The 18,873-nt window shown below is 41.2% G+C and overlaps 1 protein-coding gene across 3 annotated transcripts in view; it reads left to right on the forward strand.

Annotated features, from left to right (window-relative positions):
* The window catches only part of DCAF5 (DDB1 and CUL4 associated factor 5), a 108,531-nt gene that overhangs the window by 73,800 nt on the left and 15,858 nt on the right, over positions 1-18,873 (forward strand). For all 3 annotated transcript variants that reach the window (XM_011949687.1, XM_011949688.1, XM_011949689.1), the window contains exon 7: positions 6,490-6,556. In XM_011949687.1, the coding sequence (XP_011805077.1) occupies positions 6,490-6,556 (67 nt within the window). The remainder of the gene's footprint in view (positions 1-6,489; positions 6,557-18,873) is intronic.

The following is an 18,873-nucleotide window of genomic DNA, read 5'->3' on the forward strand; positions in this document are numbered from 1 at the left end:
TGAAATCTATTGAGAGGGAATTGTTGATCTGTTCCTATGCTTGAGCAAGTTAGTATCTCCATACTGACAGTGGATTGGTTGAAACCCCACCATGCACTGGCCTCAGGTTAACCCTACTTAAAATGTCTAGATCAGTAAACATTCAGATCAGTAAATAGCTTGCCCTCTTGGACCACAGAATGAATGAAAAGTGAGGTGAATCATAATGTGGCCAACTTTTAACCTTTGTGGCCAGCTGGGAAGGATTAGGGATAATGTGTGTCCACACAACAGCTCACGTTCATTTTAGCATTGATATTTCCCGCCTTACCCACAAAACCAAACAAAAATTAAATATATCTTCCACTCTGATCTAATTGTAGTCTATGGATCTCCTACCTCCCCCTCAACTCAGGGTGTTTTGGGAAATGGAGACTTTATTGCCTAGATAATGAAGTATCTAAAACATTCTTTCTTCCTCTTGGAGCCCCGCCCTGTTCTTCTCAATAGAATATAAGATAAAAGGCTCTGTGAAGTGAGTTTCGTTTTTTTGTTTTTTCTTTTCTCTTATATTCTTTTAAATCTTATTATTTATTTTTTCCTCTTACATTTGTTGTTGCTTTTTTTTTTTTTTTTTTTTTTTTAGCACAGAAGCAGAACATGAAGTGAGTTTTTAATTTTTGGTTTCCCCCTCAATGTTTAGAATGATGTTAAAAAAATAACTTAGAGAAGGCAATGAATTCTTCATATTCATGTCCCCATTTGGCCACAAACTTCTTATCACCTTATTTAGTTTCTGCCTTTCCAAAGTTGAATAGTAATTTTTAGTTTTTTTCACAGTAGTGTATGAAATATGAACGTTGGTTGTGAAGTCATAAAAAATATGAAACAGGAATTTGGGGTAACCAATTTTTCTATTTAAGTTTCTATAGCTTGCCTATTTATATAGAAGTATCTGCTGCTGAGCCTTTCTGTTACCTAGGCCAGAAGCACTTTACTCCAGGTCAGCTTCAGACCCCAAACACCAGATTTCCTGGGTGAGAATGAGCAGGTACTGTTTGAAATTAGATCATCAAGATAAAGAAAAGACAGAAAGAAAAACCTATGCCTCCAATTTCACCTCTTGAGGTGAAGTCCAGTTTTCTGGTTAATTGAAATAATTACTGTGTTTCTTAAGTTTTAATATAATGAAGTACTTTGGGTTTGTTTCTTTTGGTAGTGACACAGTGCCATCGGCACTGTTTGATCTTTGTTTTCTTGCTTATATTTCCTTATATCCTTCAGCAAATATTTGTAAGATGGCCCACCTAGACCTGCAGTGTCCTGGTGGTCCTTTTAAGCACTAACCATCAGCAAGGCCCCACTCGGTGGCCCTAGCCAGCCTGAGTCCGGGAGGGGATGACCCTTTCAGCATAGCTTTAGTAGACAGGAATGTTCTAGCTGCTCTTATGATAGTAAATGTATCTCTGTACTCAGCTCACTTGAAATAATCTTTATTTCCACAAAACTTAAAAAAAAAAAAAAAAGACAAAAGAGCTCTTAATGGCTGCCTTATATTTTAAAATAGCCAGAACTCTGTCCGCTCTCCTGGAATACTCTTCTCCCAGATATCCACATAACTTGCTCCCTCATTTCCTTCAGGGCTCTATTCAAAATACCGTTTTATCAAAGAGGCCTTCTGTGACCACCCTCTGTAAAACGGAAACTAATACGCCAACCCCCAGCACCCCCTATATGCGCTAACCTGCTGTTTAATTTTTCTCTAGAATACTTGTCACCACTGGACACATTGTATATGTTTTTTTTTTGTTTAACTTTTTTTGCTCTCCCCATATTATATATGTCTATAGTATTTTCCCCCTCCCATCAATAGAATGGAAGCCTCATGAGACAGGAATCGGGTCTCTTTTGATCAACTCTGCCTTCCTTTCCCTGGAACAATGCCTAACATGTATTAGACATTCAATAAACATTTGTTTAATGAATAAAGGAATGACCTCACTTTTATTTCTGTCCTTATAGTCAGCAGTACCCAGGCAGCCAACTTTTAATGCTAGAAGGCATCCAGCCGACAACCATGAAATGCCATAATGAATTCCACAGGACAGTTTTGTGATTCCAGAGTGTGTGAACACTCAAATGCCCTCACTAGATGGCAGTGAGGCAAGACGCGCCCCCTTAAAAATCATCCCGAGCTGTTCTCTTGTGGTGGGTGGAAGAACAATTCCAAGAGGAAGAGAGGTCAGGAGTTGCCTTTATCCCTAAGAGGAAGCCTGTACATTTTATGCATTTTCTGCATATTTTAGGAGCTGTCATGTTAAACCCAACAGGCCTTAACTCGGGGAGAGTTTTCTTCCTTCTAAGGCAGTCTTCTGAGTCAGCATTCTGTCTGGGAATCCCGTTTTCCCTTCTCATGGCTTTGTCCTGGTGAATAGCTGAACAAATAGGAAAGCACTGATGCTTCACAATGAAATAGTAAAACCCCTGATAAGCCCACTGGGCTCAGTCTTTTTAAATATTATTTTTTGTTTGTTTAGTTTGCAGTGGTATGGGGGGCAGGGTAGCAGGAATTCCACGTGAAGTTCATAGCCTTTTTTAAACACGTAACAAGTAACAGGAAATGGTGGCGCCCGCCTGTAGTCCCAGCTGCTGGGGAGGATGAGGCATGAGAATCGCTTGAATCCGGGAGGTGAAGGTTGCAGTGAGCTGAGGTTGCACCACTGTACTCCAGCCTGGGCAGCAAAAACTCTGTCTCAAAAAAAAAAAAAAGTGTACGTTAAATATATACATTTACATTGTTGTGTAACCATCACCACCATCCATCTCTAGAACTTCTTCATCTCAAACTGAAACTCTGTGCCCACTAGGTATCAACTCCCCATTTCCCCTCCCACTAGGCCCTGGCAACCACCATTCTACTTTGTGTCTGAATTTTCATGACTACTGTAGTAGGATCATATAGTATTTGTCTTTTTGTGACTGGCTTATTTCAGTTAGCATGATGTGATGTCCTCAGAGTTGATCCATGTTGTAGCATGTGTCAGAATTTCCTTCCTTGTTAAGGCTGAATGATGTTGATGGACACATAGGGGATGATTCCACCTCTTGGCCATTGTGAACAGTGCTGCTATGAACATAGGTTGCAGGTATCCCTAATCTTGTTTTCAGTACTTTTGGACATATACCCAGAATTGGAATTGCTGGATCATATGATAATTCTATCTTTAATTTTGGGGGGAACTATTTTGTGGGTCTTTGTTTTGTTTTTGATAGTAACCATTCTAATGGGTATGAGGTGGTATCTCATTGTTTTGATTTGCATTTCCCTGATGATCAGTGATGTTAAACATCTTTTCATGTGCTTATTGGCCATTTGTATATGGCCATGTTCTACTTCTTTGGAGAAATGTCTGTTCAAGTCCTTGGCCCATTTTTTAAATCATGTTTTTTCATTGTTGTTGTTGTTTAGGAAACTTTTAAATTAAAGTTTAACAAGATTAGCCTTATGAGTTTCCTTGTCTTGAGCATGTTTGTGGAGTGACTTATCAAATCACTTGGGCTGGCAGCTTAGGGACTTTTTGGGTCTAATCCAGCTTCCAACATTCCTTCACAGAGTAATCATAGAATCTTAGAATTAAATGAGCCTCACAGAGCCACCAGTCCAGTTCTCTCATTTTGCAGATAAAGAAACTGAGCCTACTGCTTTTTCCACTGTGCCCTTATTACCTAATCCCTATAGACAGCATTTTCTTCATCTTTAAACCTACCTGTCTTTGCCTTTTTTCTCATGTTCCTACGAGTGTTTTGAAGGCTAGGAAATTGATTTTAAATGATTGCACAGTATTTAGTAATTTATGTTAGGCAGGAGGTTGTGTATATGTTGGACTTATACTTTTTGAGGATTGTTCGATGTCATTTTCAAGTATGACATTTTCTTTAGAAAACTCTAGACCTGGCCAGGCACTGTAGCCTATGCCTATAATCCCGACACATTGGGAGGCTGAGGCAGGAGGATCACTTGAGCTCAGAAGTTTGAGACCAGCTTGGGCAATGAAAGTGAGACCCCTGTCTCCACAAAATATTAGCTGGGTGTGGTGGTGCCTGCCTGTAGTCCCAGCTACTCAGGAGGCTAAGGCAGGACAATCATTTGAGCCTAGGAGTCAAGGCTGCAATGAGCAATGATTGTGCCACTGCACTCCAGCCTGGGTGACAGAGCGAGACCCTGTCTCAAAAATAAATAAATGAATAAATAGGCTACATGTCGTGGTGCGTGCCTGTTATCCATCTACTGCGGAGGCTGAGGCGGGAAGATCACTTGAGCCCAGGAAGTCGAGACTGCAGTGAGCCATGATCATGCCACTGCCCTCTAGCATGGGCAGCACAGCAAGACGCTGTCACATACACATACACACAAAAGGTAAACAGTAGGCCTTTCTTTTTCAGGGAAATGAGCAGATGGGGGCAAAAGACAGGAAGAAGTAATGCTGACCTCAACTTAAAGTAAAACACTTATGTTAATCTTTGGAAATAAATGAACTCTCAGAATTACTCTCTGGTTACTATTAGACAATGTTAGACAATGCTTTTATGAGTTCACATTAGAGTTGATCTGGTACAGTGTCCTTTTTGAGATCAAGCAGTTTGGAGCTGCCACATAAAAGACCACTGCTTATGCCCAGGCACTAATTCATGGCTATGTTGGTGATGGCTTCCTGCTCAAAGGTATCAGCTGGCAGTAGAGAAGTTCAGGATACTTGGCCTTATGTAAAAGATCTCTGGGAAGCTCCTAGTTTTTACATTCTGCATTAAAATTTTTTTAAATTGTGGTAAAATATACATAACATGAGATTTACCATTTTAACCATTTAGAAATCCACAGTTCAGTGGCATTAAGTACAATCACATTGCTGTGCAGCCATCACCACTATCCACCTTCAGAACTTCTTCATCATCCCAGACTGAAACTCCCCAACAAACAATAACTCTTCATTCTCCCTCCTCCCAGCCCCTGGCAACCACTTGCTCTTTCTGTGAATTTTACTACTCTCAGTGCCTCATATAAGTGGAGTCATACAGTATCTGTCTTTTTGTTTCTGCCTTATTTCATTTAGTATAATGTCACGGTTTATCCCTGTTGTAGCATGTGTCAGAATTTCCTTCCTTTTAAAGGCTGAATAATATTCCATTGTATGTATTACCACATTTTGTTTATCCATTTGTCTGTCAGTAGACCCTTGGGTTGTTTTCACCTTTTGGCTATTATGAATAATGCTGCTATGAAAATGGGTATACAGATATCTCTTAGAGTCCCCGCTTTCAATTCTTGGATATATACCTAGGATTGTAATTGCTGCATCATATGGTAGTTCTATGTTTAACTTGTTGAGGAATTGCCATATTGTTTTCCACAGTAGCTGCACTGTTACTCATTCCTACCAGCAGTGCACAAGAGTTCCCACTTTCTCCACATCCTTGCCAATACTTGTCTTTTTTTTTTTTTTTGGTATTAGTCATCCTAATGGGTGTGAAATAGTATTTCATTGTGGTTTTGATTTGCATTTTTCTAATTATTAGTGATGTTGAGCATCTTTTCATATACTTACTAGCCATTTGTATATTTCTTTGGAGAACTATCTAATTTGCCCCTTTTTGAATTAGGTCATTTTTTTCTTGTTGCTGAGTTTAGCTAACATGCCTTTTGATTTGCAGGTTTTTTTTTTTTTTTTTTGAGACGGAGTCTCGCTCTATCGCCCAGGCTGGAGTGCAGTGGCCGAATCTCAGCTCACTGCAAGCTCCGCCTCCCGGGTTTACGCCATTCTCCTGCCTCAGCCTCCCGAGTAGCTGGGACTACAGGCGCCCGCCGCCTCGCCCGGCTAGTTTTTTTGTATTTTTAGTAGAGACGGGGCTTAACCATGTTAGCCAGGATGGTCTCGATCTCCTGACCTCGTGATCCGCCCGTCTCGGCCTCCCAAAGTGCTGGAATTACAGGCTTGAGCCACCGCGCCCGGCCTGATTTGCAGGTGTTTTTAAGAGGGTGTTTGCTGTGTGGTGCCTTATAAATATATGCCCATTTATGTTGTTTATTTAAAGGAAATCTCTGTACAGATAGATGTATTAAAAATCAATATGTTTAGGCCAATTGTGGTGACTCACACCTGTAATCCCAGCACTTTGGGAGGCCAAGGTGGGCAGATCACCTGAGGTCAGGAGTTTGAGACCAGCCTGGCCAACATGGTGAAACCCCATCTTTACTGAAAAATACAAAAAATTAGCTGGGCGTGGTGGCATGCACCTGTAGTCCCAGCTACTCAGGAGGTTGAGGCAGGAGAATCACTTGAGCCCAGGAGCCGGATGTTGCAGTGAGCTGAGATTGCACCACTGCATTCCAGTCTGGACAACAGAGCAAGACTCCATCTCAAAAAAAATTAATATGTTTATTATTATATTATATATTGTACTTATTCTATGTTATAATATATAATATTATCTGTATTTTTTTTGTTCCAACAGTATATCCTTTCAGGCTCTGATGACTTCAACCTGTACATGTGGAGAATTCCGGCAGATCCAGAAGCAGGTGAGTATATCCTTCATATGAACATACTGCTATTGCTGGCCCTGTTGACGTTTGGTATGCTGTGCCCTGAGGGGACAGATCTTTAGCAGTAGAGGACAACACTTCTCTTCTGACATAAGCTGTGACCAAAGGAAATTTAAAAATAAAAATTATAAACCAGATTAAACTATATCCCTCAGACATAGCTTTATCTGACATAAATGATGCTTAGATTTTTTTTTTCCTCCTAAGAACCTTTCTTCAGACTTCATAGAACTCCTTTATGTCCTTTATTTCCAATCTCCTCCTATTTCACACCTGGATTTTTTTTTTTTGAGATGGAGTTTCTCTCTTGTTGCCCAGGCCGGAGTGCATTGGTGGTATCTCGGCTCACTGCAACCTCTGCCTCCCAGGTTCAAGTGATTCTCCTGCCTCATCCTCCTGAGCAGCTGGGATTACAGGCGCACGCCACCACACTGGCTAATTTTTTGTATTTTTAGTAGAAACAGGGTTTCACCGTGTTGGCCAGGCTGGTCTCGAACTCCTGACCTCAGATGGTCTCCCCGCCTCAGCCTCCCAAAGTGTTGGAATTACAGGCGTGAGCCACCACGCCCAGCCCACACCTGGAATGTTTTTGTCTTGCTTTTACATGCTTTCCTTTTATTATCCATCTTCATATTCTTGCTTATTACTCTACAACAGTTGGTAGGGCTCTTTCTTTCCTTTGTCCTCCCTGGTCATGTTAACTAAAGGGAGGCTTTCTCTGTTGATGGACAGGTATGTTCCCTGGGGCTTTGTTGACCCAGGATGTCAGAGAAATTAGGAAGAAATATTTCTGCATTTGTTGTAGTTGTATTCTGAAAAAAGCCTACAGCTTTCCGTAAATTTGTATTTAAGCAATCTGAGCTTTCAAAAGTGTGAATCATACCTCTTTGTTCTTTTTACTTGCTGTTTTGTTTGTTTGTTTGTTTTACCTTTTTTTTCTTAGGATGGTTTGTTTCTTAATCTTCATTCTTGATAATAGTGTCTTCGTGTGCTCAATGAGTGTTACCTAATGGTAGAAAAATGTCTGTTTTTAATACTCAAACAGCTCAATATAGCCATCTGTTCCAGGTGATACATGACATTAAGCTGAAAAATGGCCTTTAGGAAAATTAGAGTACTATGCCCAGTATATTACACAAAACATGTCTATAGTAGTGCTCAGAGTTTAGGGAAGTTCTTGGCTATTGCTGAATTAACAATATTCTTACCAAATATCTGCCTTTCAAAACCTGTTGAGGCCCACTTTTGGCATAACTTAACATTTGCTGCGGTCTAGTTACTAAACAAGTTACAAAAGGGCTTTTCCCCTTCTAGAATTTAGAAAGCATGAGTGAAACAGCTTACCTTTGAAGCACAAGCAAATGGAACAGCAGTAGTCTACCTGAACAAAAAGTGAAGTTCTAGCACTTGAGGTAGTTGTAGATACAAGTCTCTCACCCCTGTAAATCCTAGCTTGATTGGTTGAGAAGTAATCTTTGGGTTTAATTGTATCTTTTACCTGATCTTGGAAAGCTTTTAATTATTAAGTTAGTATGACTTTAAAAATAGAATGAGGATAATCCTTCTTCTCCCCAGGACTATTCTCTGGAATCTTTTTCAAGTTTGAATAGAGATAATAGGAAAGAATTAGCAATAGTATCATAGGTTTTCTTCTTCTCCCTGCTGCTTTCTTTTTTTTTTTTTTTTTTGTAAGAGATAGGGTCTCACTCTCTTGCCCAGGCTGGAGTGGAGTGGCATGACCTTGGTTCACTGTAGCCTCAAACTCTGGGCTTAAGTGATCGTCCCACCTTGGCCTCCCAAAGTGCTGGAAGTATATGGCATGAGCCACTGTGGCTGGCCCCCTGCTGCTTTCTTTACTGATTTAGGATGTGGACCATCTAGTCTGCCAGAGCTGCAGTAACAAAGTATCATAGACTGGGTGGCTTAACAGAAATTTATTTTCTCACAGTTCTGCAGGCTAGAAGTCCACGATCAAGGTGCTGGCCAGTTTGATTTCTCTCAATGTCTCTCTCCTTGGCCACCTTCTCACTATGTTCTCACTTTTCTCTGTGCACATGCATCCCTAGTGTCCCTTGCCCTTCTTATAAGGAAGTTCTCATGTCACCTTCTAGATGTTCTCCAGAGATAGTACCCCTAAGTTTAGTTAGTAGTTCCTTAAAAAATAATTATGTCAATTCCTCTGCTGTACTGATTTTCTCTCCTGAATTTGTTCTACCCCTGTTTATGGATTAACGGAATACATCTAGCAGATTTAGTCTGACCAGGCCAGATAAGAATCTTTGGCTGCTTTATTCTAAAGTGCACTATGCAGTGTTTCAGAAAGTACACCCAGTGTCACATAAGCTTTTTTAAAGGCCACAGAACCCATGATCTATTAATACTTTCCACATGGGCTGTGGTTGGTTCTGCATCCCCATCCTTTACTTGGTACTTGGGCTTCTTTGTGCACAAGGACAAGACCTTATGACTATCCCTGTTGTTGGATTCACTAACTGTAATTGAGGGTTTGTTTTCTCTGTATCGCTCTTCAGCTCACATCATCAATCACAGCAAGTCTGTCCCTTTGATCATCCTCTTGCTCTGTATGTGTCTAAAGTATCTTTTAAGATTATTTTTTGCATGTCTTGACTCATTTGGGGATTCAGCCCTTCTGCCACTATTCTGACAGATCCCACCCACATTTTTTTTTTCTTTTCTCTCTCTTTAAAAAAAAAAAAAGAGTCAGGGTCTCGCTATGTTGCCCAGGCTGGAGTGCAGTGGCTATTCACAGGCACAGTCATAGCATACTACATACAGCCTTGAGCTCCTGGGCTGAAGCAATTCTCCTGCCTAAGCCTCCCAAGTATCTGGGACTACAGGTGCGCATCACTGTGCCTGGTCTCTTTTATTTTTTCATATTCATGGATCGTCTCTTTTTCTTTCTATTCTTCCTTCTTGTTCTTTTTTATTACCTCCACTATTTTTGTAATTAAATACTTTTTTAATCAAAGTAATAGAGCTATATAATTTTTAAATCAAATAATATTATAAAGCTTATTTTTTAAAAGCACAGCAGTCCCTTTCTCTACCTTTGCCTATAACATGCTTATAATATTTTTGGATTTTCAATATTAGACATTCTGTGTTGACTTTCTACTATTGAAATCAATCAGTTTCCCAAGAGAGGAATCTTCATTCTCCTACCTAGAGAGTATTTGCCTGGTAATTAAACTATGGCTCTAAGAGCCAAATAGGGAAATGAGGCTGTGGGTCTTACAGATCTATATGAAGATTTTTGTTTAATCCTACCCCCCAACTGTGCCTTGTATCCCCAGTCTAAAACCTCTTGGGTCAGTGTCAGTTGGCAACCCCCAGACTTCTGCTTATGTGGGGAAAGGATGGTTTCCTGGCCATGTGGACTCAAGGGAAGAGTTTTAACCATGCTTTATACATGGTTTTAACTCCTCCTGTTTTCAGCCCTACTCTTCAACCTGGCTTCAGGAATACTTGGTACCTCCCATTTTTATATGTAATACCTCAATTTTAAAATGTTGGCAATTAATGCATAGCTATAAAAAATATTTAGCAAAGTTCAGTAAGCCTAACAAGATATCTGTGGGCTGGATGCATCCCTTGAGTTCTAACTTTGAATGCTTAGATGAGGAAAATCTTGTCAGGAAACTCTTAATCCAATCTAATGTATTTTTGACTTAAATAATCATGGGCCAAGGATAAGTGTGTACACATTCATTCATTCATTCATTTTCTCTCTCTGTCTTTCCCTCTTTCTCTCACCTATTGGATATATGATTCTAAGGCAGGCTAGTAAGGGAAAGCTGACTTGCCATTGTATACCTAATGACATAATCAGAACTAGACTCTAGATGACAAGCAGTCAGCATTTATTTGATGCCTGCTGTGTGTTTCATGTGCGTGCTGAGTGCTGAGAGAATGAGATGGAGAGCAGTCCTGAGTGTTAGCCAAAGTCAAGGCCATCTTTTTCTTCTGCACACTCCTGCTCAGGAAGACTGTTAATCAGTCTTTGTTTTTTTGCTATACAAACTCCAAAGAGATGAAATTTATTTGCGGTATAAACAGTACTATATAGGTCTTTCCAACAGGACTTCCTAGTGGGCTGAGGAGATCATTTCAATATATAAGACCTATATCTACTATAAAACTTGCTACCAGGGAAGATCAGGTCCAATTTTTTAGTTGATTTTAAATAACTCATTCTAAAAATCCCTTTAAAAATTAGAGGAAGGGGCCAGGCACAGTGGCTCATGCCTGTAATCCTGGCACTTTGGGAGGCTGAGGGGGGCAGATCACTTGAGGTCAGGAGTTTGAGACCAACCTGGCCGACATAGTGAAACACTGTCTTTACTAAAAATTCAAAAATTAGCCGGGCATAGTGGTGCACACCCATCATCCCAGCTACTTGGGAGGCTGTGGCAGGAGAATTGCTTGAACCCGGGAGGGAGAGGTTGCAATGAGCCGAGATTGCACCACTGCACTCCAGCTTGAGTGACAGAGGAGACTCCAGCTCAAAAAATAAAAACAAAAAAATAAAAATAAAAATAAGAATTAGAGGAAGGAATAGAACTAGAACTGGGAACTTTGCTGTGGCAAAGAAAAAGTCCATTGGAATATGTCTATGACCTCTAAAGTAGGTAGGAAGGGCATCTGTTTTTATGTTGCAATTCTGAAAATAAAATAAATAGACTAGCAGTTACATATAGAGCCAGTGTTACATATTGAAAGGAGCATTAGACTTAAAATCATACCTGGATTCAAGTCCTCTAACTTGAACTTAACTACCACTAACTACATAACTGATTTTTAGCAAGTTACATAATAGTATTTGTCTGAGCCTCAGTTTCTTATATAAAATGTCTCCCTCCCCTGCCTTATATTGTGTGATGATTTAATAATCTTGGAAGCTTTCTGAAAACAATGCATATTCAAATATAAGACATTGTTACTGCTATATATAGTAAGATCAGTGTAGATCCTTCATTTCCAAAGCATTTTTTCCCTAGTAAGTTAGGTGTGGAAGTAATGGATTTGGCAATGTGCGGGGAAGGTTGGTAGGTGTCTCTTGAAAATATTTATTTTGCCTTTCCCTTCTCTTTCCCTGAATTCTTGTTAGAAAGGGCTTTAGGGTTTTCACAGGTCAAGTTGCTTTTCTTGAGCTACCTCTTACTCTAAGACCTTCTTATTTATGGAAAGAAGCATAATGTGATAGAGTTGTTAGGACTGGCTTTAAATTCCTGATCCATTTATCTTCCAACTGGGGGCTTTGGAAAAATTTCCTAATCTTACCAAACTCCTGTGAAATAAGGATTTTAACACCACCACCAATAATAGTACTTTCTTAGGATTATTGTGAGAGTACTTAGTAGCTACTGAATGACTGTTATTCCTCACTAAGAAAACCTTCTCGGCTGGGCACAGTGGCACATGCCTATAATCCCAGCACTTTGGAAGGCTGAGGTGGGAGGATTGCTTGATGCCTTAGGAGTTTGAGACCATCCTGAGCAACATAGTGGAACCCTGTCTTCACAAAATTTTTTTTTAAAACTAACTGCTACTAGGCACAATGGCTCGTACGTGTAATCCTGGCACTTTGGGAGGCTGAGGCAGGAAGATCAGTTGAGCCCATGAGTTTGAGACCAGCCTGAGCAACACAGCAAGACTGTGTCTCTAATAATAAAAAGAAAGAAAGAAAACTGGGCATGGTGGCATATGCCTGTAGTCCCAGTTGCTCAGGAGGCTGAGGCAAGAGTATTGCTTGAGCCCAGGAGTTTGAGGCTGCACACTTCAACAACAGAATGAAAGAATGAGACTGCATGTCTACACTCTCACCTTTTAATAACTCCTTAGAGATCAAGACATTGTCCTTCCTTGCTACCCTCCTGGAATGGCTGATTGAGTTGTTCTTGCATGAAGGCTGCCCTTGACTCATCAGTAGTTCAAGAGGGTTCTCTTATGTGACAAATTTTTCCCTGAATGGAAAGGAAAAACATGTATTTTTACTGCCAAGTCACTGCAACTGCCCCCACTGGCAGTAGGCTGATGAAGTAGGCTGGAAACAGCTGTAAATGCATTTTTATGGGCCTGCATATGTTTGTGTGCTCTGTCTTCTTTTTCTAGACATGTATTTACTCTCAGTGACTTAGGCTTAGGTATCTGCTTTTTCCTCCCATGTAATTGGAAAAAACAGCTGTTTTTAATTGGTTGCAAGTAGTTGGTTATAAACACATGTGAGGCACATATGATGAAAGAAGAACTCAGCATAACTGACTTTTTTGTGCAGCAAAGCATTGATGCCTGTGGAGCTCTTTGAGCTGTACTGACAGCATTGGCTATCCCCATCTGGCTTTTCTCATCTCTTAAGTGGTTATGTGGTCTCCAGGAGGCAGTCACTGCTCTGTCTGTATTGTCAGTATCCTTGATTGTCCTTCTCTTTATGGTTTGAGACTAGAAGACCCTGCAACTGTTAACTTGGGCCTTTTTGAAATGCTAAGAGGCTTGGTTACCTTTTCTAGATGTACCAGGAAAAGAAGTAGTCTCTTGTCTTGCCGTAAACTTTTTTTTTTTTTGAGATGGAGTTTCATTCTTGTTGCCCAGGCTGGAGTGCAACGGCACGATCTCGGCTCACTGGAACCTCTGCCTCCCGGGTTCAAGCGATTCTCCTGCCTTAGCCTCCTGAGTAGCTGGGTTTACAGGCATGTGCCACCACACCCAGCTAATTTTGTATTTTTAATAGAGACGGGGTTTCTCCATGTTGGTCAGGCTGATCTCGAACTCCTCGAACTCAGGTGATCCGCCTGTCTTGGCCTCCCAAAGTGCTGGGATTATAGGCATGAGCTACCACATCCAGCCCTTGCAGTAAACTCTTAATTCTACCAGTGGAGTCAAGAATGAAACAGATTGTCTTAAATCTGCTTACCAAACCTCATTTTAGCAGATAGCTTTAAGCTTCAAGCTTTATCCCAAAGAGGATGATGAGGGCTTTAATTTCAATTTGTTCACTTATTGAGTATCCTTAGATAAGACATCATGTAAAGCTCTATGGGCCACTGAAAAATGAACATTTTTTTGCCTTCAGAGAGCTTCCAGTATAACAGAGAAGACAAAAAGGATGTGCATGAGCACACACACAGACACATACGCTCAATGTAAAAGTGGCTTCTGAGGCCTATAAAAAAGATGATGAAGGAGGTCTTGAAGAGACTTGGGGAGACTGGTAAAATTTTCATGCAGTTAGCATTTCAGAGGACCCTGAAGGATAGGTAGGATTTCAGCCCCTTTATTTCTCTGCTCCTACTTACTACATTATAGTAAAAATGCTGTAGAAGAATATCTAGGCCAGGCGCAGTGGCTCCATGCCTGTAATCCCAGCACTTTGGGAGGCCAAGGTGGGTAGATCACGAGGTTGAGAGATTGAGACCATGCTGGCCAACATGGCGAAATCCCATCTCTACTAAAAATACAAAAATTAGCTGGGCATGGTGGTGCGTGCCAGTAGTCTCAGCTACTTGGGAAGCTGAGGCAGGAGAATCACTTGAACCCCCGGTAGGCGGAGGTTGCAGTGAGATCACACCACTGCACTCCAGCCTGGTGAGACTCCATCTTAAAAAAAAAAAAAAAGAATATCTGGGCTGGATTAGGTGGCTCACAGCTGTAATCCCAGCACTTCGGAGGGCCAAGGCAGGAGGATTGTTTGAGCCCAAGAGTTTGAGACCAGCCTGAGCAACATGGCGAAACCCTATCTCTACAAAAAATACAAAAAATTAGCCAGGCGTGGCGCCATGTCCCTATAGTCCCAGCTACTGGGGAGGCTGAGGTAGGAAGATTGCTTGAGCCTGGGAGGTGGGATTACTGTGAGCCAAAATCATGCCACTGCACTCCAGCCTGGGGAACAGAATGAGACCCTGTCTCCAAAAAAAAAAAAAAAAGATATGAAATTGACTGCAGGAAGATTGGAGAAAAAGAAACACTTATTGGGTGATGGAACACATATGTGGAGATTTTTTTTCCTGCATGCTTGTGTTCCACCATCTAATACACTCACATCTTTTCATTTCATCATATATTTATTAAAAACCTTACTCTGTGCTAGGCACAGTTCTAGAGACTAGGGATACAGTGGAGACAGAAGCCCTGCTATCGTGGAGCTTATGTTCTAGCAGGGGAAACAATGAACAATAAACATAGTAAATTATGTAGTATGTTTAAAAGGTTAGAAGTGCTATAGAAAAAGGAGAACAGAGTAAGGAAGATAGGAAGTGGTATTGGGCGGCCTGGGGTGGTATTGGGGGCCTGGGGTGTTGCAGTTGTATACAGAATATTTAGTATAGGCCTTATTGAGAAGTTCATATCTGAGTAAAAGCCTCAAAGTGCTTAAGGAGCTGGCCATGCAGAAATTTGGTAGAAGAGCATTTCAGGGAGAGCCAGCATGAAGGTCCTGAAGTAAGAGTATACCTGGTGTATTTGATAAACAGCAAGGAAGTCAAGGTGTTAAGGCAGAGTAGGGGATGGGGATAATAGTGGGAGATGAAGTCAGTGATGAGTGAAGCAAGGCGGGTGTGCAATCATGTAAGCTCTTACTGAGGAAATGGGGTGACATTAGAGGATTTCGAGCAGAGGAATGGCATGATCTGACTTGTTTTAAAAGGATCACTCTGGCTGCTGAGTTGAGGATTGATGGTAGGAATGGGGCTGCCAAGAATAGAAATGAGAACTAGTAGGGGTCTCATTTGATACAGGTGAATGGTGATGATGGCTTGAACCAGGGTAATAGAGGTTGGATTCTAGATACATTTTGAAGGTAAAACCATCAGGATTTCCTCAAAGATCGGGGAAGAAGGCAGTGCAGGTAGTTCAAGATGTTTCTTAAACATCCAGGGAGAAGTGTTGAATGGTTTGAAGGTCTAGAGTTCAAGAGAAAGGTCTGGACTAGAAATAACAATTTTAAGTTTGGATAACATGTAGATAGTATAAAGCCATAAGACTGGGTGAGCTTACCAAATAAGTGTGTATAGTTAGTCAGGATTGAGCCCTTAAGGTATTCCAATCTTTAGAAGTCAAGGGGAGGAAGCTGGGTATGGTGGCATGCACCTGTAGTCCAGCTACTTGAGAGACTGAGGTGGGAGGATCACTTGAACCTATTAGTTCAGGGCTGTAATGTGCTATGATTCCAACTGTGAGTAGCCACTGCACTCCAGCCTGGGCAGCATAGCAAGAAAACAAAAAGAATCAAGGAGAGTATCCAAAAAGGAGATCAAGAAGGAGTGACCAGTTGAGGCAGAAGGAAAACCAAGAGAGGGTGATCCTAGGAAATCAGGTGAAGAAGCAACTAACTATGTTGAATGTTGCTGATAAATCAAATAAGAAGAGTTCAGATGAAGACTGAATTAACCATTGGATTTTTTGGTGAATAGCATATGCTGTCATATACTAAATTTTCCCAAGTCCAAATCATTCATATTGCTCAGGGAAGGACTAGGTAATTAACAGAGATTTGATGTCCATTTTATCATTTGAATAACTACTGTTACCTGGTTTTCAACTTCTCCCCTACAAAGTACTACTACCCTTTTAGGTATCTGTTCACAGTCTTGCCTTATCAGTATGTTGTTCAGGATGGTTTGATACCCCAACCTAGAGCTGCCAGATAAGGTTCTTCATGACGTACTGAAAGCATTTCCTATACCATAATCTGTCTTTTTAGCCTGATGATGGAGTTGTTGTTTGTTTGTTTGTTTGTTTTTTGAGACAGAGTCTCCGTCTGTTGCCAGACTGGAGTGCAGTGGCACAATCTCGGCTCACTGCAACCTCTGCCTCCCAGGTTCAAGTGATTCTTCTGCCTCAGCCTCCCACATAGCTGGAACTACAGGCATGCGCCACCACGCCCCACTAATTTTTGTATTGTTATTAACGTAGAGATGGGGTTTCACCATGTTGGCCAGGATGGTCTTGATCTCTTGACCTCATGATCCGCCTGCCTTGGCCTCCCAAAGTATTGGGATTAGAGTCATGAGCCACTGGATGATAGAGTTTTTTAAATAGCACTCTTAACAGTGTTCTTTACTAATTTCCATTTAGCAATCATTTATCACGTCTCCTTCTTACATACCTTGCTCTATTCTTACTATCTTGTATATGTCAACATCTAAATCTCAGAAGACCAAGGTTCTTTACTTCTTCATGAAGGTCATTGCTCTATTGTTTACAAATGCAAGGTTTATCTCCTGCTGTCATAAGTTTTTGTCTTCTGTCAGCCCCTTCTAGTCTTTTGGCCCCTGTTCTAAGTTCCTCACTATTGCCTTCACACTTAATTTCTTCCCACTCTTACAAAGGTATTTGTTCCACCTATTATAGTCATGAGCCACTTAATAATGAGGATGCATTCTGAGAAATGTGTCATTAGGTGATTTGTTGTGCAAAATTCATAGGTGTATTTACACAAATCTAGATGATAAAGCATATACACACCTAGGCTGTGTGGTATAGCCTATTGCTTCTAGTCTACAAACCTGTATAGCATGTGACTATACTGAATACTGTAGGCAGTTGGACACAATGGAAAGTGTTTGTGTATCTAAACATAACTGAACATAGAAAAGACACAGTGAAGATACAGGGTTGGTGTTTGGATTTTTGTTGTTGTTTCTGTGGTTGTGTGTGTGTGTGTGTGTGTGTGTTTGAGACAGTCTTGCTCTGTCACCTAGGCTGGAGTACAGTGGTGTGATCTAAGCTCACTGCAACCTCCAACTTCTGGATTCAAGTAATTCTCATGCTTCAGCCTCCCGAGTAGCTGGGATTACAGATGTGCACCACCACAGCCGGCTAATTTTTGTATGTTTAATAAAGACAGGGTTTTGCCATGTTGACCAGGCTAGTCTCAAAACTCCTGGCCTCATGTGATATGCCCACTTTGGCCTCCGAAAGTGCTGGGATTACAGGCGTGAGCCACTGCTCCTGGCCAATATACAGTTTTTTTTTTTTTTTTTTTTTGAGACGGAGTCTCGCTCTGCCGCCCAGGCTGGAGTGCTGTGGCCGGATCTCAGCTCACTGCAAACTCCGCCTCCCGGGTTCACGCCATTCTCCTGCCTCAGCCTCCTGAGTAGCTGGGACTACAGGCAACTACCACCATGCCCGGCTAATTTTTGTATTTTTAGTAGAGATGGGGTTTCACCATGTTGGCCAGGCTGGTCTTGAACTCCTGACCTCAAGTGATATGCCCACTTTGGCCTCCCAAAGTGCTGGGATTACAGGCTTGAGCCACCGCACCCAGCCCAATATACAGTATTATAATCTTATGGGACCACTGTCATTGACTGAAACATCATTATGCAGCACATGACCATAATGGGGTTGCAAGGAAAGGGCAAAAAGTCCAAAGACTCTGGCAAGAAAATTAATCCTGGTGTTTTGTCCAGGTTGCATTTGGGATTGATTTCAGTACAGAGTACTTAAGTGGTCTTTTTTATAGCCCAAAGTGCCATGATTGATAAGTTGCTATTAGACCAAGACATCAAGAAATCTTGACCACATTGCTTTCAGCATTTGAGTCAAAAACATACTCATTCTTGGAGGACTTCATGAAGCAAATGAACTTGACACTAAACAAAAGCAACTGAAATTGGCTAGAAATGGGAATAGTATTCTGACTCTTCAAAGGCCTGAGGCAGTAAACCCCTGGCTGAATGTGATGGAAGTGGGCCATAAGTAGAGAAGGGAGGGAAATTAGGACATACACATTTCCCTTGGTGTTCTCTAAGGAGACATTTGGCCTTGGCATTTAGAAAGATCTTTATCTGAATTTTGAGCAAGTTGTTTTCCCCTGGGATCCTGGGGTCTCCTAAGGTGGTAAGTGGATCACTGATACTGAAATTCTTTGAGATACCTTGTTCTAATTTTCTTTTCTGAGATCTTGCAATAGATATGGTTATAGTCTTTCCCACCCCCCTACCATCTCTTCTAAATCAAATAAAGATTAATATATGGAGACTTTGGCTTCAATTTAGGAACTAAACTGAAAAAGAGGTGTCAGCTGGTTGGGCGCGGTGGCTCATGCCTGTAATCCCAGCAATTTGGGAGGCCAAGGCAGACAGATTATGAGGTCAGGAGTTGGAGACCAGCCTGACCAACATAGTGAAACCGCATCTCTACCAAAAATACAAAAAAATTAGCTGAGTGTAGTGGCATGCGCCTGTAATCCTAGCTATTCAGGAGGCTGAGGCAGGAGAATTGCTTGAACCCAGGAGGTGGAGGTTGCAGAGAGCCAAGATTGTGCCACTGCACTC

Source organism: Colobus angolensis, unplaced genomic scaffold (genome assembly GCF_000951035.1).
Source record: "Colobus angolensis palliatus isolate OR3802 unplaced genomic scaffold, Cang.pa_1.0 Scaffold3, whole genome shotgun sequence".
In the NCBI taxonomy this organism is placed as follows: domain Eukaryota; kingdom Metazoa; phylum Chordata; class Mammalia; order Primates; family Cercopithecidae; genus Colobus; species Colobus angolensis.